Below are 22501 nucleotides of genomic sequence, written 5' to 3' on the forward strand. Positions count from 1 at the left end.
GCATTAATTAAATCACTTGCCAAAATGAAATCAGACCTTCTGCTTACTGGCAAAATCCTCATTTATAACATTTACAAGAGATTGTAACTCAGTAAACGAAGTATGTTAACAGTGCATGGCCCTGCCCTGCAGTAACGCCCCCCACCCCCACAAACTGTATCGGGGTCAGCTGTTGCTGGAAATAAGAATAGGCAGATTCACTTCAGCTTCCAGTCCTTTATTTGCAATCAATCTCCAAGCCCCAGAGCCTGCGGGCCGTGCCTTTCCACCCTTTAGCGCGGGGCGCACGGACCTGAATATTTAATACCCGGTTCCAGGACATGCGCCTGGGTAACACCCACAATCCCTCGCGGCCTGAGGAGCCCGGCCGGCGGGTGACCCAATGCCGCGGCTCCGAGCGGAGCGAGGTCACCTGGCGCTTCCCGAGACCTTGGCCCTAGGCCCGGCTGGCGCTGGGACGCTGGGCAGCCGAGCCGCCAGACGATCAGCGCTTTGCAGGACGAGCGCGCAGGGGCTGCATCCCTGAGGGTGACCGGAACCGTTCCCGTGGGAAGGGCAGGGAACGGCGCCTGGCCACGGACAGACAAGGGGGCGCCGGCTCTTCAGAACCCCAGGGAGAAAGCGGTAGAGGGCTACAGTTGAGATTAAGGACATTTGAGGAGGACAGGCATTCCCAAGTTATAACCAGAAAGACAAATCCATAGTGCTACCGCTCTGCGCCGCGCAGCCTGACGGGAGCATCAAGCTTCCTGCGCAGGCTGCGTCCGAGAGACGGCCTCGGTCCCGCCCCCGGCCGCGGGGCAAGCCGGGAGAGCCGAGAGTTCTTTCCCTCCCTCAGCTAACCCAGAAAGAAAAGGAGCATTTCCGGCGTAAGACTATCCCGGGTGGGGCTAGTTTGGTCCCGCCTTTCACGCCCGGAGGGGGCGGGATGAAGAGTGACAGCTCTTCTCCCCGCACTAAGGCCCGCTCCTGTGCCGGAAGGAGGAAGGCGTGGGGCGTTCGCCTCTCAGAGCTAGGAAGTGTGTGCGACGTAGGAGCGAGGTCACGTGAGCTGCTGCCGGCTGAGAGGGAAAGGGGCGGGGCCCAGAACGGAGGGGCGAGGCGCCCCTTGTTTCCCTGGGGTTACGCGCAGCCGGAAGTGGCGGCTGCTGTGCAGAATTGGAGATGGGAACGGCCCTGGACATCAAGATTAAAAGAGCGAATAAAGTTTATCACGCCGGGGTAAGTGGGGGCTGGGGGTGGAGGTGGGATTGGGCGGGTCTGCAGGTTCCGCTGTCTCCATCGCCCTGCACACGTCCCGCGTCCCTAGGCGGGGCAGGGCTGTCCCACCTGGTGCGTCTCCGCCAGGTGGGTGCGTTCCCGCCAGGTGCGTCCCCGCCAGGTGCTTCCCGCGCGAGGCTGGCCTGCCCTGCGAGGGGCCCCGCGGGAGGCGCCGCCAAAGCATCTGCTGGACGTGCAGGGCAGGCGCCCGGCTCCGGGGCTGCAGCTCTTCCCATCTGGCCCCTTGAACACCCGGCGGTGGGCATTGGGCCCTCAGGCTTGAGCTCCCGCAGTGAGCGCTGAGAGCAGAGGAGTTGACGACCAGACCCCCCTTTACCTCTCTCGTAAGGTGACCGCAAAGGTCTAATGAACGAAAGCTAAAACTAACCTCGGAAGCAGTAATGGGTATGTCGGGCGGCAGCATATATTAAGTGGCAGTCACTTTTAACAACATACCACGAAAGTTACTCCTTTTTCTGGTTTTATTCTTCGACTGAGATAAAGGATTGGCTATTAAAATGCAAGTATAAAAAAATAAAATCTTGACTCTGCCATTAACAGGTTTTGTGACATTGGCCAGTCATTCAATCTCCTTGGGCCTCAGTGTCCTTATTTGCAAATGAGGGTGTTGTAAGGTTCCTCTGACTCGGGGAATCTCAACCCTTACTCTACATCAGAATGAGTCACCCTGAGGAATTTTAAAATATGGTTGCTCGGGTTCCACTCTCGGCGATACTGGTGATACATGTGCAGCTAGGGTTGAAATCACAGCCCCAACACTCTTTGGAATAAAATTGATAGCAGTGGTTGGTCATATTAATGCAAAGTAATCTCAGAAGGGACAGAGTACCAGACAAAGGTCTTGGATGGATGCTGAAACTTTTGGGCAAAAGACAACTGGGGAAACCTAGTATTTCCACAAGCTCAAATGGTCATCCCTTTGATGGTTAATTACAAAGGGGAAAAAGCTGGCCTGGCGCGGTGGCTCACGCCTGTATTCCCAGCACTTTGGGAGGCCCAGGCGGGCAGATCACCTGAGATCAAGAGTTCGAAACCAGCCTGGCCAACGTGGTGAAACCCCGTCTTTACTAAAAATAGAAGAATTAGCCAGGCGTGGTGGCGGACGCTTGTAATCCCAGCTACCCCGGCGACTGAGGCAGAAAAATCGCTGGAACCCCAGCAGGCAGAGGCTGCAGTGAGCTGAGATCGCACCACTGCACTCCAGCCTGGGCCGCAGAGTGAGACCCCGTCTCAAAAAATCAAAAGGGAAAAAGCTACCTTTATAATGGAGAAATCTGGTAGTCACACTCTAGCCAAGCACAGCAATGAACACCACTTTATCGTCACAACTAATGAGACGACTGACATTGGGTACCCCTTGGCATCATGTGCCGAGAAGGTCACAACTCAGCTATGTAGAATTCCTGCCAGAAATGTTTAATCCATGTCAGTTCATAAGGAAACAATCAGGCATATCCAAATTGAGGGACATTCTGTGAAACAAGTAGCGTGGTTTTTTCAGAAATATCAATGTCAAAAAATAAAGGCGAGATAAGTTTTCTAGAGTAAAAGACTAAAGGGACATGAGAGCCAAACAGAATGCTTAATTTCTGATAAAATATAAATTCGAATATGGACTATAATTGTTGTGTATTGGTGTTGAATTTCTCCAGCGTAATATTTTGGTTATATAGGAGAATACTTCACATGCTGAAGTATTTAGGGTCAAAGTGTCCAGCCATGACTGTGCACATATGTTTGTGCACATGTGTGTATAGCAGAAAAAGAGAAAGTGAATGTGGCAAAATACTAACAATTGCTGAATGAAGTTAAAAGCTACATGGGCCTTTGTATTCTTTTTTAAAAATAACAGCTTTATAGAGATAATTTAAAACACAAAATGTACCCTTTGAAAGTATACAATTCAGTAGTTTTTTAATGTATTTGCAGAGTTGCGCATCCATCACCACGATCTAATTCTAGAACATTTTCACCCCAAAAAGAAACCCTGAACCCATTAGCTGTGACTCCTCATTCCCTCTCCCTCCTGACCCCTGGTCCGTGACAAATTGACTTTGTCTCTGGAGTTGCATATTCTTGACATTTCATATAAATGGAATCGTACTGTATGTGACCCTTTTGACTGACAGGCTTCTTTTACTTCGAGTAATGTTCGGTGTGTTCATGCTTGTCATAGCATGTGTCAGTTCCTCATTCCTTTTTATGATTGAATAATATTCCATTGTATGGACAGATCATATTTTGTTTAACCACTCATCTCTTGATGGACATTGGAGTTATTTCTACCTTTTCGCTATTAATAATGTCATGAACATTGTAGTACAAGTTTTTATGTGAGAGGATATTTTTATTTCTCTTGGGTATATACCTAGGAGTGGATTTTGCTGAGCTACTTTAACTTTTTGAAGAGCTGCCAAATTATTTTCCAAAGTGTCTTGCACCACTTCACAGTCTACCGGCACTGTATGACGGTTCCAATTTTTCCACTACTTTATAGTTTCATAACTTTTCTGGAGCTTAGAAATGTTTCAAAATAACAATGGGAGGGCAGTGACAGGAGACTGTATGCATTTAACTTTAGTATTCATTATTTCATTAACAAGTTAGCACATTCTCTTCAGAAATGTTACTCTAGCTGGGATGCTGAGATATCTTCTGTGGTTTTAAATATGATACAAGGCCGGGCGAGGTGGCTCAAGCCTGTAATCCCAGCACTTTGGGAGGCCGAGACGGGCGGATCACTAGGTCAGGAGATCGAGACCATCCTGGCTAACACGGTGAAATCCCGTCTCTACTCAAAAATACAAAAAACTAGCTGGGCGAGGTGGCAGGGCCTGTAGTCCCAGCTACTCGGGAGGCTGAGGCAGGAGAATGTCGTAAACCTGGGAGGCGGAGCTTGCAGTGAGCTGAGATCCGGCCACTGCACTACAGCTTGGGCGACAGAGCGAGACTCCGTCTCAGAAAAACAAAATAAATAAATAAATAAATAAAAAGTAAATAAATAAATATGATACACGTACTGAAAAGTACATTAGAGAAGAGGCAAGCAATGGAATGATAAAGTTGCCCCAGCAGAAGTCATCCACAGCCAGGACCACTTCCTGCGGGTCGCAGAGTTGAAGACAGAGTCAGCTCTGTCCCTCTAGACTACATCTTCTGATGCTAGTATCAGGAACAGAATCTGCAATTGATGGCTGAAGGCAGCTTCTCTCAACCTTCAGTCACTTTTTACACTTACATACATTTTAAAGGAAACATTATATGGTGAATATAAAAGGAAAACATTGCCATATTTTTTAAAAAGGCAACAGAAAAGAGAAAGTTATTAAACTAATTAATCAATTGACAAAAATCTCTGACATGGGTGCCCATGACTCATGTGCTAGACCCCATGATCTGTGACTCAGGGCAGGTGGAGTAGGCAGCTAGCACTGTCATGGCTGCTTTCCAAGCCCCATGTAGCAGGACCCTTGCTGTCTGGTCCTCCAGGAGGCCTCACTGACCGCAGGCAGTGCATATGTCACTTCTAGTTCGCACTGTGGTTGTGGGAGAAGCGGCCCTTCTCTCCTACCCTTCTCACCCTTAGCTGGCTGCAATGGAGCTGATAGCATACACGTTTTCTCTTTTCTCCGTACATCTCAACAGTGACAGTAAAGATTCAGTTACCAAAGATTTGACTTACCTATGGGCCTGCCAGAGCACCACACCTACAATTCTCCTGGGTTGCTTGAGGTGGCTGCCACCTACTTTAGCCTGATTCTAAGCAGTAGTATCCCAGGCTTGAGGTCATGAGTGATTGTCTTTCAAGTGAAACGTGTTTGTCATTGTAAGCACATAAGGCAAGCTTATGTTCCAGCAGAGGTTCTCGGGTCGGGTTTGACAGCCAGGCAGTATCACTCTCATTTTTCTAATGAGGAAATGGAGGCTTTGACAAGTTGAAGAATTTCATAAACCAACTAGACAAGTTGAAGAACTTCACTCGACTAATGACCGAGTCTGGATTCCAACTCAGATCAGTTCCAGTTCAAAGCATGTCCATCGAACACTATTATTCTGCCTCCCTGGGATTGGCCATTTTTATGCAAAATGGAGGAATTTGTAATATAGAAATGTTATTCATTTCCTAGTAGGGCTGTGAATAACATTGAGATATTTCAATAAAAAGAGACTGATACGTCTTCTACTTTGAATATATGCTGATTCTGTTATTGTGCTTTTCAGTATCTTAGTTGTGGAAGCATCTGAAAATGGCTTGATTCTATGGACACCAGAGAAACCTAAGTTATACTTAGATTTTAAATTGACCTTTTTTAAGAAAAAATATTGACAAAATGATTTTTTAAAAATTACAGTTAAAGCATTTAAAAAATATAAACATAATACATGACATGTTAAAAACATAATATCCCGGCTGGGTGTGGTGGCTCATGCCTGTAATTGCAGTACTTTGGGAGGCTCAGGTAGACAGATCACTTGAGCCCAGGAGTTCGAGACCAGCCTGGCCAACATGGCGAAACCCTATCTCTACTAAAAACAGAAAAAGTAGCTGGGTGTGGTGCACGCCTGTAATCCCAGCTACTTGGGAGGCTGAGGTATGAGAATCACTTGAACCCGGGAGGCGGAGGTTGCAGTAAGCCAAGATCACACCACTGCACTCCAGCCTGGGCAACAGAGCATGACTCTGTCTCAGAAAAAGAAAAAAAAAAAGTAACATGCTGCAGAAGAAGGTAAAATGAAAAGTCAAGTCTCCTCCTCTTCCAGACCCCCTGTTCTGACCTTGGACGTATTCACTGATGGTTTCTGTACTGTTCCAGACACACGTGTGCACACACACGCAACTTGTTCTTTTGCCTAATAATGTACCTTTATCTTGATACCTTTTCATATTAACATTTTCATCAGTCCCATTCTTTTTTATATTATTTAATCAACTTCATTCAACCAATGTCTGTTGATCTCATGAGGGTTACAGGTTAGTAGAGAAAGGCAAATATATAAAATGAGAGATGATTAAAAAGATGATCAAGTGCTCAAATAAGAGCATCTGTGGTGTATGAAGGAGCATAAAGTAGGGTGTAGTCATCTAGGGGGAAAAGTGAGAAGCTGGGGGCCTTCTGGAGCTTCATCGAACCTAGTTTTGAAAACTAAGCATTAGAATCTAGTTTTGAAAAGTAAGCATTAGAATCTAGTTTGAAAATCAAGTATTAAACTAAGTGCCCACCATTCACTGCTGGTCTCAGTCATGAGGAATAGGCAATGTAAACCTAGTGAACAAGAACTTGCAGACGTTTGGGATGCAATCTGTGTCCTGTAGACTGTTTCTTTTACTTGATTGACCAGGTGTTTATAGTTGTTCATCCTCATCTAATCTGGCAGCAACAGCAGTTTTTTAATGTGACTTAGGTTGACTGTCTTTCCAAAATATTTCTGTTTTCTTAGGGTTTATTCTGTTTTTTTGTTTGTTTGTTTAAACTTTGTAAGTTGGCTGTTTAGCATATTGAATTGTAGCCTCCTTTTTAAAAATGCAGACATTTCGCACTAAGTACTACTCTAAAGTAGTACTTCGTACCTTAAGTGTCTTTTTGTTTTTAATAGGTGATTGAATTATTGTAAAGCAAACCCTTGTAACCCTCCACACGTCCTGCTGGAGAGGTGAGTGGAAGTAGGATCACTTCATCTAGATTCTGGGAGAAGACACTGCTCCAGAGGACCCTGATGAGGTTTCATGGTTTAGTAACCTCATGCGCTGTGGGAATGTCAGAGGACCCCGAGATAATGCTCCACTGCCATGTCTGAAAATTGTGTCCCACAAGATTTGATTGGGAGTATTTTCTATTATTGTACAACTTAAAATATCTTGTAATTTCCATTATTTTTTTTGAAATGAGTTGTTTAGAAATGTGTGCTTCAGTTTCTGTTATAGCAACAACTCTTGTCACCCATAGCCTTATAAAAAATCCTAATTTTAATATTTAAATTTTAGAAAATTTCTTATAAGCAGAATTACAAAAAGAGTAACTAACGAAAATGAGATTATGATGGGATAATGGAATATCAAGTCTAATTGTCAGGAAAAGACAGAATAACATGGGAATGACAAAATGGACTAAGGTCTTAAATCTAAGATCTGAAACTATGAAGCTACTAAAAGAAACATTGGGGAAATCCTCCAGGACATTGGTCTGGGCAAAGATTTCTTGAGCAATACCTTAAAAGGACAGGCAACCCAAGCAAAAATGGACAGATGGGTTCACATCAAGCTAAAAAACTTCTACACAGCAAAGGAAACAAAGTGAACAGAATAACATGGGAATGTTTTCTATAATTTAGTAGTAACTGGCAATAGTTTACAAATACTTTGTGTGTATACTGCTGTCATTGCACTGATTACCTTCTGTTGTAGTGACTTTGTTCTATTAGTCCACTCAATTAAAATATTTGGTTTTGTTTATCTTTGTATTCCTGGGCCTGGCAGTACTCGCCACTTAATAGGTGCTCAAAAACTCTATTAAATGATGAGTGGAAGCCTTAAAACATTTTTAAAAATGCATAAGACTGCTAGTTTTATAAATGCATTGATCAGAAAGGGGAAACTATGGTATTGTAGGCATATTACGGGTTTTGCTTCGTAATTATAAATAATATTCTAGGTATCAATTCCAGACAGATGTTGGGGAGATTTATTCTTATTTTGACATAGCCCCAGAGCTACACATTGCACCCTCCATTACTTGTGTTTGTTTTAGAATAGTCACTCCTAAGATCATGATTCAAATAAATTGGGAGTAGAGATTCCAGAATTCCTATAAATATGGTTTCCTGTCTGATTCGGGAATGGAATATGATAGAAAATTGTCCAAGGTTTGATTTTCCATGGTTTCATCCTAGTTCCTGTGGCTCATCGCAAATATAGACCCTTTCTCCAAGCTTGCAGCATTGCTGTTGGGGCACCTGCTCCCTAAGCATCCTTCCCCTTGGATAGAAAACTTCTTTTTTAAGTATTTGTTAAAATAGAGATGAAATCATGCTATGTTGCCCAGGTCAGTCTCAAACTCCTGGCCTCAAGGAATCCTCCTGCCTTGGCCTGACAAAGTGTTGGGATTACAGGCATGAGCCACCACGCCTGGCTTAAAAACTTGACTTCTCTTTCCAAAGACCCATGTATGGTATGAGATAATCAGGAATTGTGTTAAAAATTCCCTAATTCCATACTTCCAGTGAAAGATTAAATTTCCCATGGAAATACCTAACTAATACTGTTCTATAATTAGGTAGACTAGGACAGCCTTTTCCAGCTCCCAGAGTGCTTTAATCCTTCCACACACTGTTAAGAGGTGGTGTTTTCCCTATTTTGTGGTTCAGATGAGAGCAAATATTTGAAGTTGCGCCTTTTTATTCCTAAATCTAGGATTCTGTGTGCCTTCTCCGGGTCTTAATTCTCATGTGTAGGATAGAGATGATACTACTCAAAGGCTGTATTTTGAAAATTAAATGAGATCATGTTTTAAGACACTTATCCTAGCTTCCAACACCTTGTAGGGACCGCAGGAATAGGTGGTGGCACTGTCAAGTTTTTTTCCACGCTCCAAGGTCTGTTCACCCTTAGAACTGCCCTTTGTGTGCCACAATGCTAGTTACATTAGTACACCCTCCAGATGGCATAAGGAGTGCTTGTCAGATGCTTCACCGATTGTCAAATATGTGCCCACTGTCTATGTCTACTTGGAGGAAGGAGAGTCAGTGACCAAGGACAACATACAGAGCAGACAGCGTTTTTGGCCCTGAGAGCCGAGGGTGATTTTGGTATTGCTGCAGCTCCTTTGTTTAGTGCAGTAGATGTGTTCTTGATCAAAAAGTTGGACTCAAATGCATTGTAAATTACTTTATGTCTTGGAACGCCGTGGGGGAGCTTACTGGTTAGAAAAATCCTGCGGTAAATCTTTCTGTAGTGTAAATTTAATGCATTTGTTTTTACAAATTCAGAATGTTTTACATTCTTAAATTCTGGCACATGTACTCATGAAAATGACATTGTTAAATATTATGGTTGTGAAAAACGTAAATAAGAGATTTACGCCCCAGCATAGCCAGGTTACAATGAGAAGAAATTTATACACTGTGGACTGAGTACTGTTACCGTTACCTTAAGAACCTCAGTACTACCTGAATTTGGCATGCCCGTAATTTCTTGTGAAAAGAAGAGGAGAAACCCTATATATAAGAGTTCATTATTATGAAGAAAAATTGCAAAGCTAAAATGCTAGGTTTTTTTTTAAGCTTAAGTATTCTACTTTAACCTGCTGGATTCTTAGTAAATGAATGATCAGTTGTAGTGAATGCTTGTTGTAAGGACTCAGGGTATAAAAATTTAAATCTTTGATAGGAGAGATCTTAAGATAATTTGGAGAGGTATGAACCTTTTAGGAATAGAGTCATCCAAACTTTAAGTAGCGCTCTTTTTCCGCTAATAACCTCATCCTCCTGAAAAAGGTTGTCTGCTAAATCATAACCTAAACTCTTATGTAATGCATAAGAAGCATTTTCAGAATTATCCGAGATTGTCTGAAAACTGGGATGCGATAAAAACTTTCGCCCTTGCTCTGGGCAAAAAGTGTTCATGCAGTTCTACACTAGGTGTTTGTTGCCGCAAATCTTGTACGAGCCTGGGCCTGAGCAGTGGTAAAGCCTGCTTGACCACAGCGGCGTGTTTCGGCACCGGACAGGTCTCAGCCTGTTCCGCACACCCTTCATCCCCTGCAAGCTGCTTGCCAGATCTCCCTCAGCCACGGTGGTGGGCTTTTCCTCTGCCTCCTCCTAATGCCGAGTCCCCGACGCAGACGCTCATCTCCGTTATGTCATCTAGGAGTCTATGCTGTGTCTCCAGCCATGCCCTCTCTTAGGCCCGAAACCTGCAGCCGACACCTGCCTGTTAACAAAGGAAGGAAAAAGGAGAAAACTTTATTTTCCAGGTAACAATATGTAGACTGAGGACACATAGCTTCTGGGAAAGTGAAAGCACGGAAGCCTGGGGTCCCCACCGCGCGTTCATCAGGTTCGGGAGTGCCGGGAATGCCCGGCGCATGCGCAGAGGTAACACACGTAACATCGCGTGTTCGTTTTGGCGCCGGGTTTTATCACTAAAAGTTGGAATGCGGCTCTGTATGTCGAAAGGTGAATGGCAGGGCATGGAGACGCTTTGCGTGCGCAGTCTCTGTGAGCCAGCTGCAACCACCCGGGAACCGCAGCACGGATCAGGAAAGGATGCTTGCAGGGCGCCTCCTGCGCAATCGGTGCTGCTGCCGGACCCCGGGGCGGAGGCGCCCGGGTCAGTGGCACTCACTGAAGTCGCTGGGCAACGTTTAGCTATAACAGGTTTCTGTCTGACTGCAGGCAGATCTCACGGCAGTTAACCTCCTAGTGTGAACGATATAGGGGTATGTGAGCAACCCTGCTGTGGCCGCTTAGTCTCTTGGCGAAGGTCTCATCTCCACACACTGGCCAGCTGGAGCCGCGGGTACCATGGGCAGCGCAGGCTCGTGGGCGCTGCAGGCTGGTGGGCACTGCACGGTGCTTCACTGTCCCCTGCCCCGTGGCCCCGCTCCCCGCTTGGTGCCCCACCCGGAGGCAACAGAGCCCATCTGTTCTGTCTGGACTCGGTTTCAAATCCAGCTATCGCGGACTTTCCGCCGGTCCCAGCCGTCCCCTGTCCTGGGAAGTCGTGACTGCCATTGCCCTTGCTGCCCCTTTGTCCCCAACCTCGCACGCCTCTGGTGCCCTTGCTCCCCACTCCTTTCCCTCCCTTCCAGTCCTCTCTTCCGCCCTTGCTCTGGGCTGACCATGAGCAAGGCAGGGTTGTGAAAAGCTGGAAGGGAAAGCCAGTTTGCCATTTGCTTTCCGCTTTCATTTCAACCACGCTGGAGTTTGTGACGTCGTAATGCTCCCTATTTCACGCGTTTCTTTTTCCATCAGGTTGTTGTTACACAGACAGGCAGTGCTTTTACTGCATGTGGCTACACCCCCACCCCAACCAGTTACTTTTCTAGGTTTCAGCTTACGTTCAGAAAACAGACTGACTTGTTAGCCATCGGCCAGATGGGCTGACCTGCGTCCCGTCCCCGAGAGCACACAGGCCAGACGCTTCGGAAGTGCCTGGTCCACTCGTCACCTGCGGACAGGGGCTCGCCCACGAGAAGCCCCTATGACCGAAACTGAGAGGAAAACCTTGCCTGTTTGCTGTCCAGAGCTCAGGGAGAGGTCAAGTTGACCTCAGAACCTGATCCTTTTTTATTTTTTCCAGGGCATTTTCTAGATCAGTTATTTACAGACCTCATTTTGCGAAACTGCACTTCCTCTTTTTACGTATATTTGCTTTTTTTTTTTTGTTTTTTTGAGACAGAGCTTCATCCTGTCACCCAGGCTGGAGTGCAGTGGTACAATCTCTGCTCACTGCAGCCTCCACCTCCCAGGCTCAAGCGATTCTCCTGCCTCAGCCTCCCGAGTAGCTGGGATTACAGGTGTGTGCTACCACGCTTGGCTATTTTTTTATTTGTAGAGACGGGATTTCCGCATGTTGCCCAGGCTGGTCTCAAACCCGTGGGCTCAAGTGATCTTCTGGTCTCAGCCTCCCAACCACCATGGCCCAACTCCATATTTACATTTTTAAATTATAAAATGGTAAAACTTAAATTTATTACCACGAATAAAAGAAAAAAGTATGTCCTGGATATTTTTCATACAAACACAAATATGTAAAGATGGAATTTTTGTAAAATACTTCTTATTGTCCTCTAACTTATCTACAAGAACACTTTATGGACATGTTTATATGGCGAGCAGCCACGAAAAAACTGCCTGGGCTTTTTATTGTCTGTAATGGAGAGCTTGTGCTGTCACTTGTTGGCAGAAAAAAAATCCAGGCTCAGAGAAATAGTGCTTTTCCCAAGGTGATAGAAAATATATTTTACCTTTCATCTGGTAAGTTAAAATGGTTGTTTCCTCATGTAAATAGGTCAATAAAATGAACATTGTTTAGGATAAAGATTTTCCAAAAAAGCAATGAAACCCTTTTATTAAATGAAGTCTTACATAAAATTCTAATATGTCAATTTTAATAATACATATTAAAATACTTTATTTTATAAACAGATAAAGGCAGAGCTGTTCTACTTTAAGTGAGAATATCTGTTTTCTCCCTGCCTTCCCTGACTCTTCCTCACATCCCAAAGTGGCTGCTGAGGTGTCTTCACAAGCCTAGGGCCAGTGGTTCTCTTGTAAAGTATTAGTTATAGGATGTCGTGACCAGCGAGAGGCAACAAGGTTGAAGTTTTTTCATGCCAGCCTATTTAATTTGGTCCTATGTTGAAACTTATAAGTTCTGTCAGCTTTCAGATATAACGCAGTGCCTAGGGCCGGGCACGGTGGCTCATGCCTGTAATCCTAGCGCTTTGAGAGGCTGAGACAGTCGGATCACCTGAGGTCAGGAGTTCAAGACCATCCTGACCAACATGAAGAAACCCTGTCTCTACTAAAAATACAAAAATTAGCCTAGTGTGGTGGCAGGCACCTGTAATCCGAGCTACTCAGGAGGCTGAGTCAGGAGAATCGCTTGAACCTGGGAGGCAGAGGTTACAGTGAGCTGAGATTGTGCCACTGCGCTCCAGTCTCTCTCTCAAAAAAAAAAAAAAAATTGCAGTGCATAGAATGAGGCTTTAAATATTTTGCCTTTATTTATTGGAGCATTGAAGCCAAAAAGGTACCCACCAGTTTACTGACTATCGTTGGATACTTTCTGCCATTTTCCTCCTTGAGAATTTACTCAGCTGGGGCTCTTAGTCTAGCAGTCTCAGCAAAAGTTGGTGAGCTCTAGAGACCTTCACTGTTGTCGTACTTGTCCTGGGAACTTGAGCTGGGAAGGACAACATGAGATTATGGCTCTTCTGCTTCTGATAGGAGCAAGCTGTCCTGACCCTGGATTACTGATGCTCTGACAGAATTGACCTCTGGGTAGCTGTTAGGGTTATACCTGCCGTGTGTCCTCTGATCTGTTGGGCAGGTCTCTGGTGGCAGGTAGCATTGGCTCACATGCTTTGCAGTGATGGCCGAGTTCCCTTCATCCTCACTAGCGTTTCCCCATGACAGTGTCTTATTTACGTTTATGGTTTTACTGTTACATGCCAGGCATCATGTCAGCCTAAAATTAGCTCTTCTTTTGTTTTATCAGAAAGAATTACTTAAGACAATTTCTCTAAAACCCAAATCTTCATCTTTGGGAAAGGAGCAGCAGTCCTGTTGATGGAAAATTAGGAGCCGATGGGCAGAAATCCCATTCATCATTAATCATCAGGAAAAAAAATAAGCTTTTTCTAATCTAAAAAAAATACAGTCATGATAGTTTGACCGTATGTTTCAGATTTTAAAAAACTGTTTTGTAAATTGAAAATATGTGTTTTTACTTACTAAGAAAATGCAACTAATACAAAATAATGTCTTCTGCCCCTTCTCCTCTACTGCCCCATGAACAATGCCCAGAATTAACCACATGACATTCTCCGCATCTCACAGTAGTCTCATAAGGCAGCCTTAGGTGATCTGTCCCCAGAGCCCACCCTGGAGTAACCTGAAGCAGAGACCCTGTTCCGTACTGCTTCATTAACATATGATCTGCCCTACAGTGCTCTTTTTGCTGAGCTCTTTTTTTCTTTTCTTTTTTTTTTTTCCCCTTGACGGAGTTTCGCTCTTGTCACCCAGGCAGAATGCAATGTCTCGGCTCACTGCAGCCTCTGCCTCCCGGGTTCAAGCGATTCTCCTGCCTCAGCCTCCCAAGTAGCTGGGATTATAGGCGCCCGCCACCATGCCTGGCTAATTTTTGTATTTTTAGTAGTGATGGGGTTTCACCATGTTGGCCAGGCTGGTCTTGAACTCCTGACCTCAGGTGATTTGCCTGTCTCAGCCTCCCAAAGTGCTGGCTTACAGGTGTGAGCCACTTCACCCAGCCTGAGCTCTTTCTTTACTTATTTATTTTAGAGATGGGGTCTCGCACTGTTAACGTAGGCTTGAGTACAGTGGCACAACCATAGCTCATTGCAGTCTTAAACTCCTGGTTTCAGGTGATCCTCCCATCCTAGCCTCCCAACGTGGGTTGGGAGTATGGTGCAAGCCACCCCACCTAGCTGTGCTCTTGCTTTCTAACTAGGGCCCTTTAGGCTGTCAGCCTCATTTGCTGCTAGACTCATCTCTTGTCCTCTACTCTGAGGTTTGCCTGCATCCTGGCTTGGACTGAACACTGCACTATTGTCATTCATACATGATTTCACTCTGACTGGGATTTCAGTCTGATGGCTCTTTGGATTGTTCATTATGTAAGTGTGGGCTGACTCTACAGAGCGTTTTCTTTGGCGGACTGCCTATGTTCCATGGTCATTACTTTGGCCTATAATTATGCCAACTCCAGGCTCCTTTGTAATTGGAGCCCTCCTAAATGTTTGGTTTATAGTCTGGAGTCTTTACATGCAGTTATGCCAATACTTCCAAACCAGTGTCAACTTTGTAAACCTACAAGTTTGAATGTTATTTCTTGAACAGTCCTTATCCGAAATGCTTGGGACTAGCGGTGTTTTGGATTTTGGAATTTTTTCAGATTTGGAGTATTTGTAGATACTTAATGGTTGAGCATCCCTAATCCAAAAATCCAGAATCCGAAATGTTCCAGTGAGGGTCTTCTTTGAATGTCATGTCAGCGCCCAGAAAGCTTTGGACTTTGGAACATTGCAGATTTCAGATTTTCAGACTAGGGATTCTCAATCTATATTGAAATCTGAAATCAGGTAGTCTGTATTAACATAATTTGACTAATATGTACTATCTAACTCCTGAAGCCACACAACACACCACGATTAGAATTTAATACTCTGCTGCTCAAGACCCTGCATATACTTAAATTTATTAATGTTTACTTTTTGTGAATAGTATTTTTCCCTTCTAAACTTTTATTCAGTGGTTTCAGTTTCTTTTCCAGGCTCTCAAGAAAGTTTCAGAGCTAGAAGTTTCAGATCTTGAAGTTTCACATCACACTATTGGACAGCATGCTTTTTGTCAGCCCATTTTACTTGGTATTGATGCCTGTGTGGATACTATGCCATACTTAGAAGGAACCAGCTATGTTTCACCATGTTGGTTCTGTCCCAGAATGTGATAGTAAAGCCCCCAGAGCATGGGCTTCACCTGTTGTATTCCCTGCCATGTCCAAGTGCCTAAAACAGTGTCTTACACAGCAAGCATGCCAAACCATTTGTCAAATGATGGTATTATGTCTCTATGTTGGCAGCACATGTACATAAGCCATGTAAATTGACATCTTGTTACTTTGTTACAGTTTCATTGCTAGTGAACTGACTTTTGTAGATTTTACTTAAACATTAATCAATTTTAGAATGACTCAATTGTCCAGAAAGTAATATAAGTATTTCCTTCTATACATGATAATTTCTGTGTTTTTTAGAAACAGGTATAATTGCAAACAGTAGATGACTCTTTTCAGTGTAGAGTTCCTTGAGACTGTAGCCATCCACAATTCAAGATGCAGAACAGATCTGACACCCCTCAAATTCCCTCATGTTCCTTTGTAGCCCTTGTTTTCCATCCCTATAGTTTGCTTTTTCCAGAATGTCACATAAATGGCATAAATATGATTATGTGTTTTGTAGCCTTTGAATGTGGCTTTATCATTAGCCTAATGCATTTCGTTCGGATTCATCCAAGTTGTGTGTTAGTAGTTCATTCGTTTTGATAGCCGAGTTATCTGCCCTTGCATGGGTGTATCACAGTTCGATCATCCATTCACCTGTAGAAGACGTTTGGGTGATTATGAATAAAGCTGCCAGAAGCACTTGTGCATGATTTTTGTGTGAACATAGCTTTCATTTCACTTGGGTTTTAAAATCTAGGAATGGGGTGGCTGAGTGGCATTGTCTTAGTTTTTTTTTTTGTTTGTTTGTTTCTGTACGAGGAACTCTGTATTGGCAGCACAGGTACGTAAGCCACGTACTTAAGTAAATACTACATAATATTGGCCATTACTTACCATGTGGAGAACTATCTGGGGATTGTTTATCCTGTTTTTCAAACAAGATGGAAAACAGTTATATCAAATAGTGGAGATGGGGATACCTAACAAATTGAAATCTCTTAAATGTTTCTGATTTCCGCTTTCTAATCATAATGGGCCTCTCGGTGCTGCTAAGAAAGGGTAGAGTGTTTCAACAAGCAGTTGTCTCTCTCATGTTTTCCCACCCAGCTCAGTAACTTCCTTGGTGTTTTGTTTTCATGTTAGTTAACTGTGAAGTACATTTGGTCCTCATTGGTGAATAAAAAGGCATTTCACTATAGGTGTACCAGATCTTTAGATTAAATGAGATGAAAGAATCTCAGGTGGTTTAGGAGGGAAGGCCTTATTTAGATATATGCACACGACTGTGGGGAACGAAGATGGGCTGTCACGGTGCATCACACTGCCAGGGCCATTTATGAAAAGCATTGCAGAGAGCATTAAGAGGCTTTTACTTCTCTAGCAGTTGTGTTCAAGTCCAAAATAAGAAATAACCCAAAGAAATGTGACTTCTTAACACAAAATCTTCAGATCTTTTCCTAAGGCGAGACTGTTATGCTCGTGGGTTATCAAAAGTTAAGAGGCTTAGAACTTTGTACATTAAGGTCTAAAGGCTACCCACTCTGAGATTTTGTTTTATTTAAAAATGGATTCATTATAATAGGTAATCAATTCATAGCGTTCAACATTCATGAATTTCAAGATAGATACCCCCCTGCCTCGCCCACCCTATTCATCAAGGGCTTCTCCTGTGGGGCAACCACAGCTATCAATTTCTTGTGATTCCTTCCAAAGATCCTGTACGCATCTACAAGTAAATATGTACAAATGTGCTTTTTCTCCCCCTTTTTCACAAATGGTGCAATATACAGCTTTTAAATTAAAAAAAAAAGAAAAAGAATGTATGGGAGTGAGGGGCATAGACTGCACATGCTGATTCATATGCAATAAGGAGTCAGTTCTTAAGATAAAAGAAGGAAACTAGCCCTGCACCCCCATGTGTACTAATGTAAATGATCTCCACGACATTGTGGAAAGAAAACTCACAATTTTCCTATTGTTGGAATTTAGTTTGTCGACATCTTTTGTTATTTACAAACAGTGTTGCAATGAATAACTATGTTCATAAGTCATCTCACATCTGCACATGTATCTGCCGGGCCAATGTGTTCGTAAAATGTTTTTGGTCTTGCCAAATAGCCAGCATGAGGTTGCAACATTTTAGGTTATCCCCAACAATGCAGAGAAGGCTTGTTGCCTCCCCTCTGGCAACACAGTGTAATGACATTTTTAAGTCTTTGTTTTAATTGCTATTTATCATGTTTTTGTTGAGATTGAGCATATTTTTCTGTGTTTAGGAACAATCTGCATTCCCTTTTCTGTGAGCTCTTTGTTCAGATCATTTGCCCATTATTTTTCATTTTTCTTCTGAGTGATTTATCTTTGTCATTTATTTCTTTTTTTTTTTTTTTTTTTTCTGAGATGGAGTCTTGCTCTGTCGCCCAGGCTGGAGTGCAGTGGCGTGATCTCGGCTCACTGCAACATCCGCCTCCCAGGTCCAAGCGATTCTTCTGCCTCAGCCTCCCAAGTAGCTGAGATTACAGGCATGTACCACCACACCTGGCTAATTTTTATATTTTTGGTAGAGATGAGGTTTCACCATCTTGGCCAGGCTGGTCTTGAACTCCTCACCTCCTGATCCAACCACCTCAGCCTCCCAAAGTGCTGGGATTACAGGCGTGAACCACCGTGCCCAGCCTTTCATTGATTTCTTTTAGGTGTTCTTAAAATATTAGGGAAATCAACCCTTTGCTAATTTGTTATATTAAGTTGTAGATATTTTACCTAGTATATCATTTATATAGCAATATTGTTCATAGTCATATTTGTAGTCATATTTATTCAGAGTTTTGAGTCATTCATAGAAAGGCCTTTCCCACTTTGATATGATTATTCTCTATAGTTTTGTCCAAAATTTTTATTATTTCAGTTTTTACAGTTAAGTATTTGCTACATTTGTCATACACAAAAAGTTTCAGTATGGTCCAACTTAATTTTTTTTTTTTTTTTTTTAAGACAGAGTCTTACTCTATCACCCAGGCTGGAGTGCAGTCGCGCAATCTCAGCTTGCTGCAACCTCTATCTCCTGGGCTCAAACGATTCTCCTGCCTCAGCCTTCCGAGTAGCTGGGACTATAGGCGTGCACCACCATGCCTGGCTAATTTTTGTATTTTTAGTGGAGATGGTGTTTCACCATGTTGGCCAGGTTGGTCTCGAACTCCTGATCTCAGGTGATCTGCCCACCTTGGCCTCCCAAAGTGTTGGGATTACAGTCACGAGCCACTGCGCCTGGCCCAACTTAATTTTTTTTGGTCGAATTCTCTGGCCAGTTTTCCGATATCACTTATTGAATATTCCCTCTCTTCCCTATGGATTTTAAATGCTACCTTTATCAAATATTAGCTTCCTATACTATCTGGATCTATTTCTGGACTTTCTGTTCATTGATCTTTCAGCCTGAACATGTGTCCTGTACCACACTTTGTAAATTATAGTAGCATCGTAATACCTCACAGTGCTAGCTTCTCCAATTTTCTTCTTTTCGGATTTATCATTGCATATAAACTTCAGAATCAGCTTGTCTAGTGTATCCCTCCCACTCCCACCATCTCCCCCTCAAAAAGAAAAACAATTGTGGTAGTATTTTCTTTAAGATGAGGTTGCCTTTATAAACCTACTTCTGGGAAAGCAGACTTTTTAAGGGTGTTAAATCTTTCCTACTCAAAGGCGGGCGTGGTTTGCCATTTCTTCAGATTTTCTTTTGTGGCTTTCAGGCATGTTTTAAGTTTTGTCATCTGGGAGTTTTAGACATTTCCTGTTAAATTGACTTATAATATTTTAACTTTTTTTCCTTTTGAAAATAAGGCCATTTCTTCTATTGTATCTTCTCACTAGTTTTTGGTTTATATGTGATACTTACTGGTTTCTCTATGTTAATTTTGTACCCAGCTGCCATCTTTTCTGAAATTCTCTTCATTTTGATAGTAGTTTTTCAGTGGATTCCCTTGGGTTTCTTTAGGTATACACTCATGTGCAAATAGTGATCATTTTACCTTATCCCTTTGAATTACTTCTTTCTTTTTCTAGTTTTATTGTATTAACTAGTACTTGCAGAACGTTAATCGAAGGATAGTGAACATCCTTCTTTTATTCCTGACTTAAATGGATGATATCTTGTTTTCTCATTAAGTTTGATGCTGGCTTTTGGGTAAGGTAGATATGTTTGGTCGTTTTAAGAAGTATCCTTCTATTATTTTACTAAGAATTTTATGAGGAATGCATAAATTTTATGAAATGCCTTTTCAGCATCTATGGAGATGACTATAATTTTTCTCTTAATAGCTATTAATATGAATTGTACCACTGGTTTTCTCTTTATTAAACTATGCTTATATTACTTGACTAAATTCTACTTGGTTATGTATAGTGTTGCTTTAAGTTGCTACTGGATTGCATTCGCTAATATTTTATTTAGGACCTTTGCACTGGTATTTACAAATGAGAATAGTCTAGTTTTCTCTCTTCTCCTGTCTTTCTCTCTCACTGTCTCTCTGAGTGTGTAGATTTTTGTCTTATTTTGCTGTCATTGTTATGTTTGCTTTGTTTTTTTTTTTTAAGTTCCTTGCTTTCTAACAGTTTTATATTGGAATTTTCTGTTCTTTACACAGGGAAATTCAGGGAATGATCTCCTGTGAAGCTGTCAGGTTTGGGGACCTTATTTATAACTTTATTTTTTTCTATGATGATTGATTGCTTGGATTTCATGTCTCCCTTGGAGTGATTTTGGATAAATTATATTTTCCCAGAAAAATAATTCACTTAGCTTTTCAAATTTACTTACATATAGTTGAATAAGTTGAATATTATCTTTTAATTACCTCCATTTTTCTAGTAGTTGCCTGTTAATTCTTACTTTGGATATTTGTGTTTTTCTTTTTGATTAGATTATTTAATAATTTGCATTTCTTCCCCCTGCCCTGAAGAAAGACCTGTTGGACTTATTAAGGGATCGGTTTGGCCAGTTTGTAAAAGTATATCATGGACATTGAAGAGAACATATGCTCTGTTTTCAGGGTGTAGAGATCTATGTGTGGAAGTTCATTATACTCTGTTGATACGTAACATAGGTCTTCTGTATCCTCGTTTCTTTCTGTCTACTCTATTGGTCATGATCTGTAAATTAACATCTCCCACAACGAATTTCTTTTACTTAGTTTCTCCTTTAATCTATTCCCTGTAGTTTTTGCTTTAGAAATGTTGACACTTTTTGATCCGATAATAATATAATAATACCACATGTCTTTTTCTTGTTTTAGAGACAGGATTTCGCTATGCTGCCCAGGTTGGTCTTGAACTCCTGGGCTCAAACAATCCTCCTGTCTCAGCCTCCCAAAGTGCTAGAATTGCAAGCATGAGCCACCACACCCGGCCTCACAAGTCTTCATTGCGAGTGCTCCTTTAGAATTGTAAAGTACCCTTTGTCTTGTTTAATCCTTCATTCTCTGAATTCAGCATCGTCTGATATTAAGATGTCAATCCATGCCTTCTTTCTTTGCCTTTGCTTATCCTTTCTTTTTTATCCTTTCCAAATCCCCCCTCCACCCCTGCTATTTTAGGTGCTTCTCTGTCATACAACATAAAATTGAGTTTTGCCTTGTAATATAATATTAATGTCTGGTTTTGAATAGGCATTAATTTGGCTCATTTGTTAACGTGGCATATGTTTGGCATTAGTTCTGTCATTCCTGCTTGGTTGGAGGGGAATGTGTTTTTAAGTAGCTTTTGAAACATCTTTCTCTCTACAGTCTCTCTTGTTTGCTTTATGTTTGTATGATTTTCTGTTGTTCTGTTACCCTTGCAGCTTCTTATTGTCCCTGAATCTTCACATTTTAGACATTATTTATTAATTTCCTACTGTGAACAATGGTAAATTAGCATATTTCCTCTTTCCTTTCCCTTTCTTCCCTCTACTACCTGATCTTAGTCACTTACAGTATTCGTTGTTGTTTACTTCTGTTAAGTTTATTTGTACGACATTATTTGGTTTATTAATTTTAAATCAGCACTGTCCAGCAGAGCTCTCTGTGATGATGTGAATGCACTTATCTGCTCTGTCCCTTATGATGGCCACTGGCCATAGTGTGGCTATTAAACACTTGAAATGGAAGGACCTGAATTTTAACTATTAATGTAAGTTTAAGTTTGCATAGTCACATATGGCTCACGGCTACCATACTGAAAAGTGTAGACCAGGTGCGACTGACTCACACCTGTAATCCCAGCACTTTGGAAGGCCACGGCAGGATTGCTTGAGCCCGAGAGTTCAAGACTAGCCTGGGCAACATGGCAAAACCCCATCTCTACAAAAAATACAAAAATTAGCTGGGTGTGGTGGTGTGCGCCTGCAGTCCCAGCCATTCAGGAGGCTGAGGCAGGAGGATCAGTGGAGCCTGGGAGGTGGAGGTTGCCGTGAGCTATGATCACACTACTGCACTCCAGCCTGGTTGACAATAAGACCCTGTCTTTAAAAAAAAAAAAAAAAGTATGGAAGTATGGTTTGAATAATACATTTTTAAATCCCAACTGTCAAAGATGGGGAAGCCATGTACATTATATTACTTCCTAGATTCTAGTTCTGTTAGTCTCCCAACTAGTGTCAGTTGCATTCTACATTGTCAGGACTTACATTTTACATTCTCTTCTTTCATTATAATCATCACATCTCTCAGTCTTCTTCTTACAATTAAATGGAGTTAATCCTCACAGTTGCTTCTTTTGACATAGTTTTTCTAGCCATCTTGTGGATAGCTATAGTTTACTATTTAGTACATTCCTCAAGAAGGACTTTTATGTAGTATTGCTTGGTATATGTGTTTTTTTAGTTTGGTTGGATTTTTTTTATTTTTGCACATTTAAAACTTTCAGTTACATTGGAATGACAAATTAGGTGAGTATAAATTCTAGGGTCACACTTCATTTCCTTGAGCATTGTTGTATCATTCTACTTGCATTTTGAATTCCATTTTGCTATGGAGAAATATGGTTTCTTTTCCTCTT

The 22501-nt window shown here is 42.3% G+C and overlaps 1 protein-coding gene across 2 annotated transcripts in view; it reads left to right on the plus strand.

Moving 5' to 3' along the window:
• Positions 1 to 363: 363 nt before the first annotated feature.
• The window catches only part of VPS26C (VPS26 endosomal protein sorting factor C), a 44651-nt gene continuing 22513 nt past the window's right edge, over positions 364 to 22501 (plus strand). Inside the window, exon 1 of one of the 2 annotated variants that reach the window (XM_023191466.2) lies at positions 364 to 1221. In XM_023191466.2, the coding sequence (XP_023047234.1) occupies positions 1165 to 1221 (57 nt within the window). In that variant the 5' untranslated portion in view covers positions 364 to 1164. The remainder of the gene's footprint in view (positions 1222 to 22501) is intronic. The other variant, XM_023191459.3, reaches the window with a different exon arrangement.

Source organism: Piliocolobus tephrosceles, chromosome 19 (genome assembly GCF_002776525.5).
Source record: "Piliocolobus tephrosceles isolate RC106 chromosome 19, ASM277652v3, whole genome shotgun sequence".
Lineage (NCBI taxonomy): Eukaryota > Metazoa > Chordata > Mammalia > Primates > Cercopithecidae > Piliocolobus > Piliocolobus tephrosceles.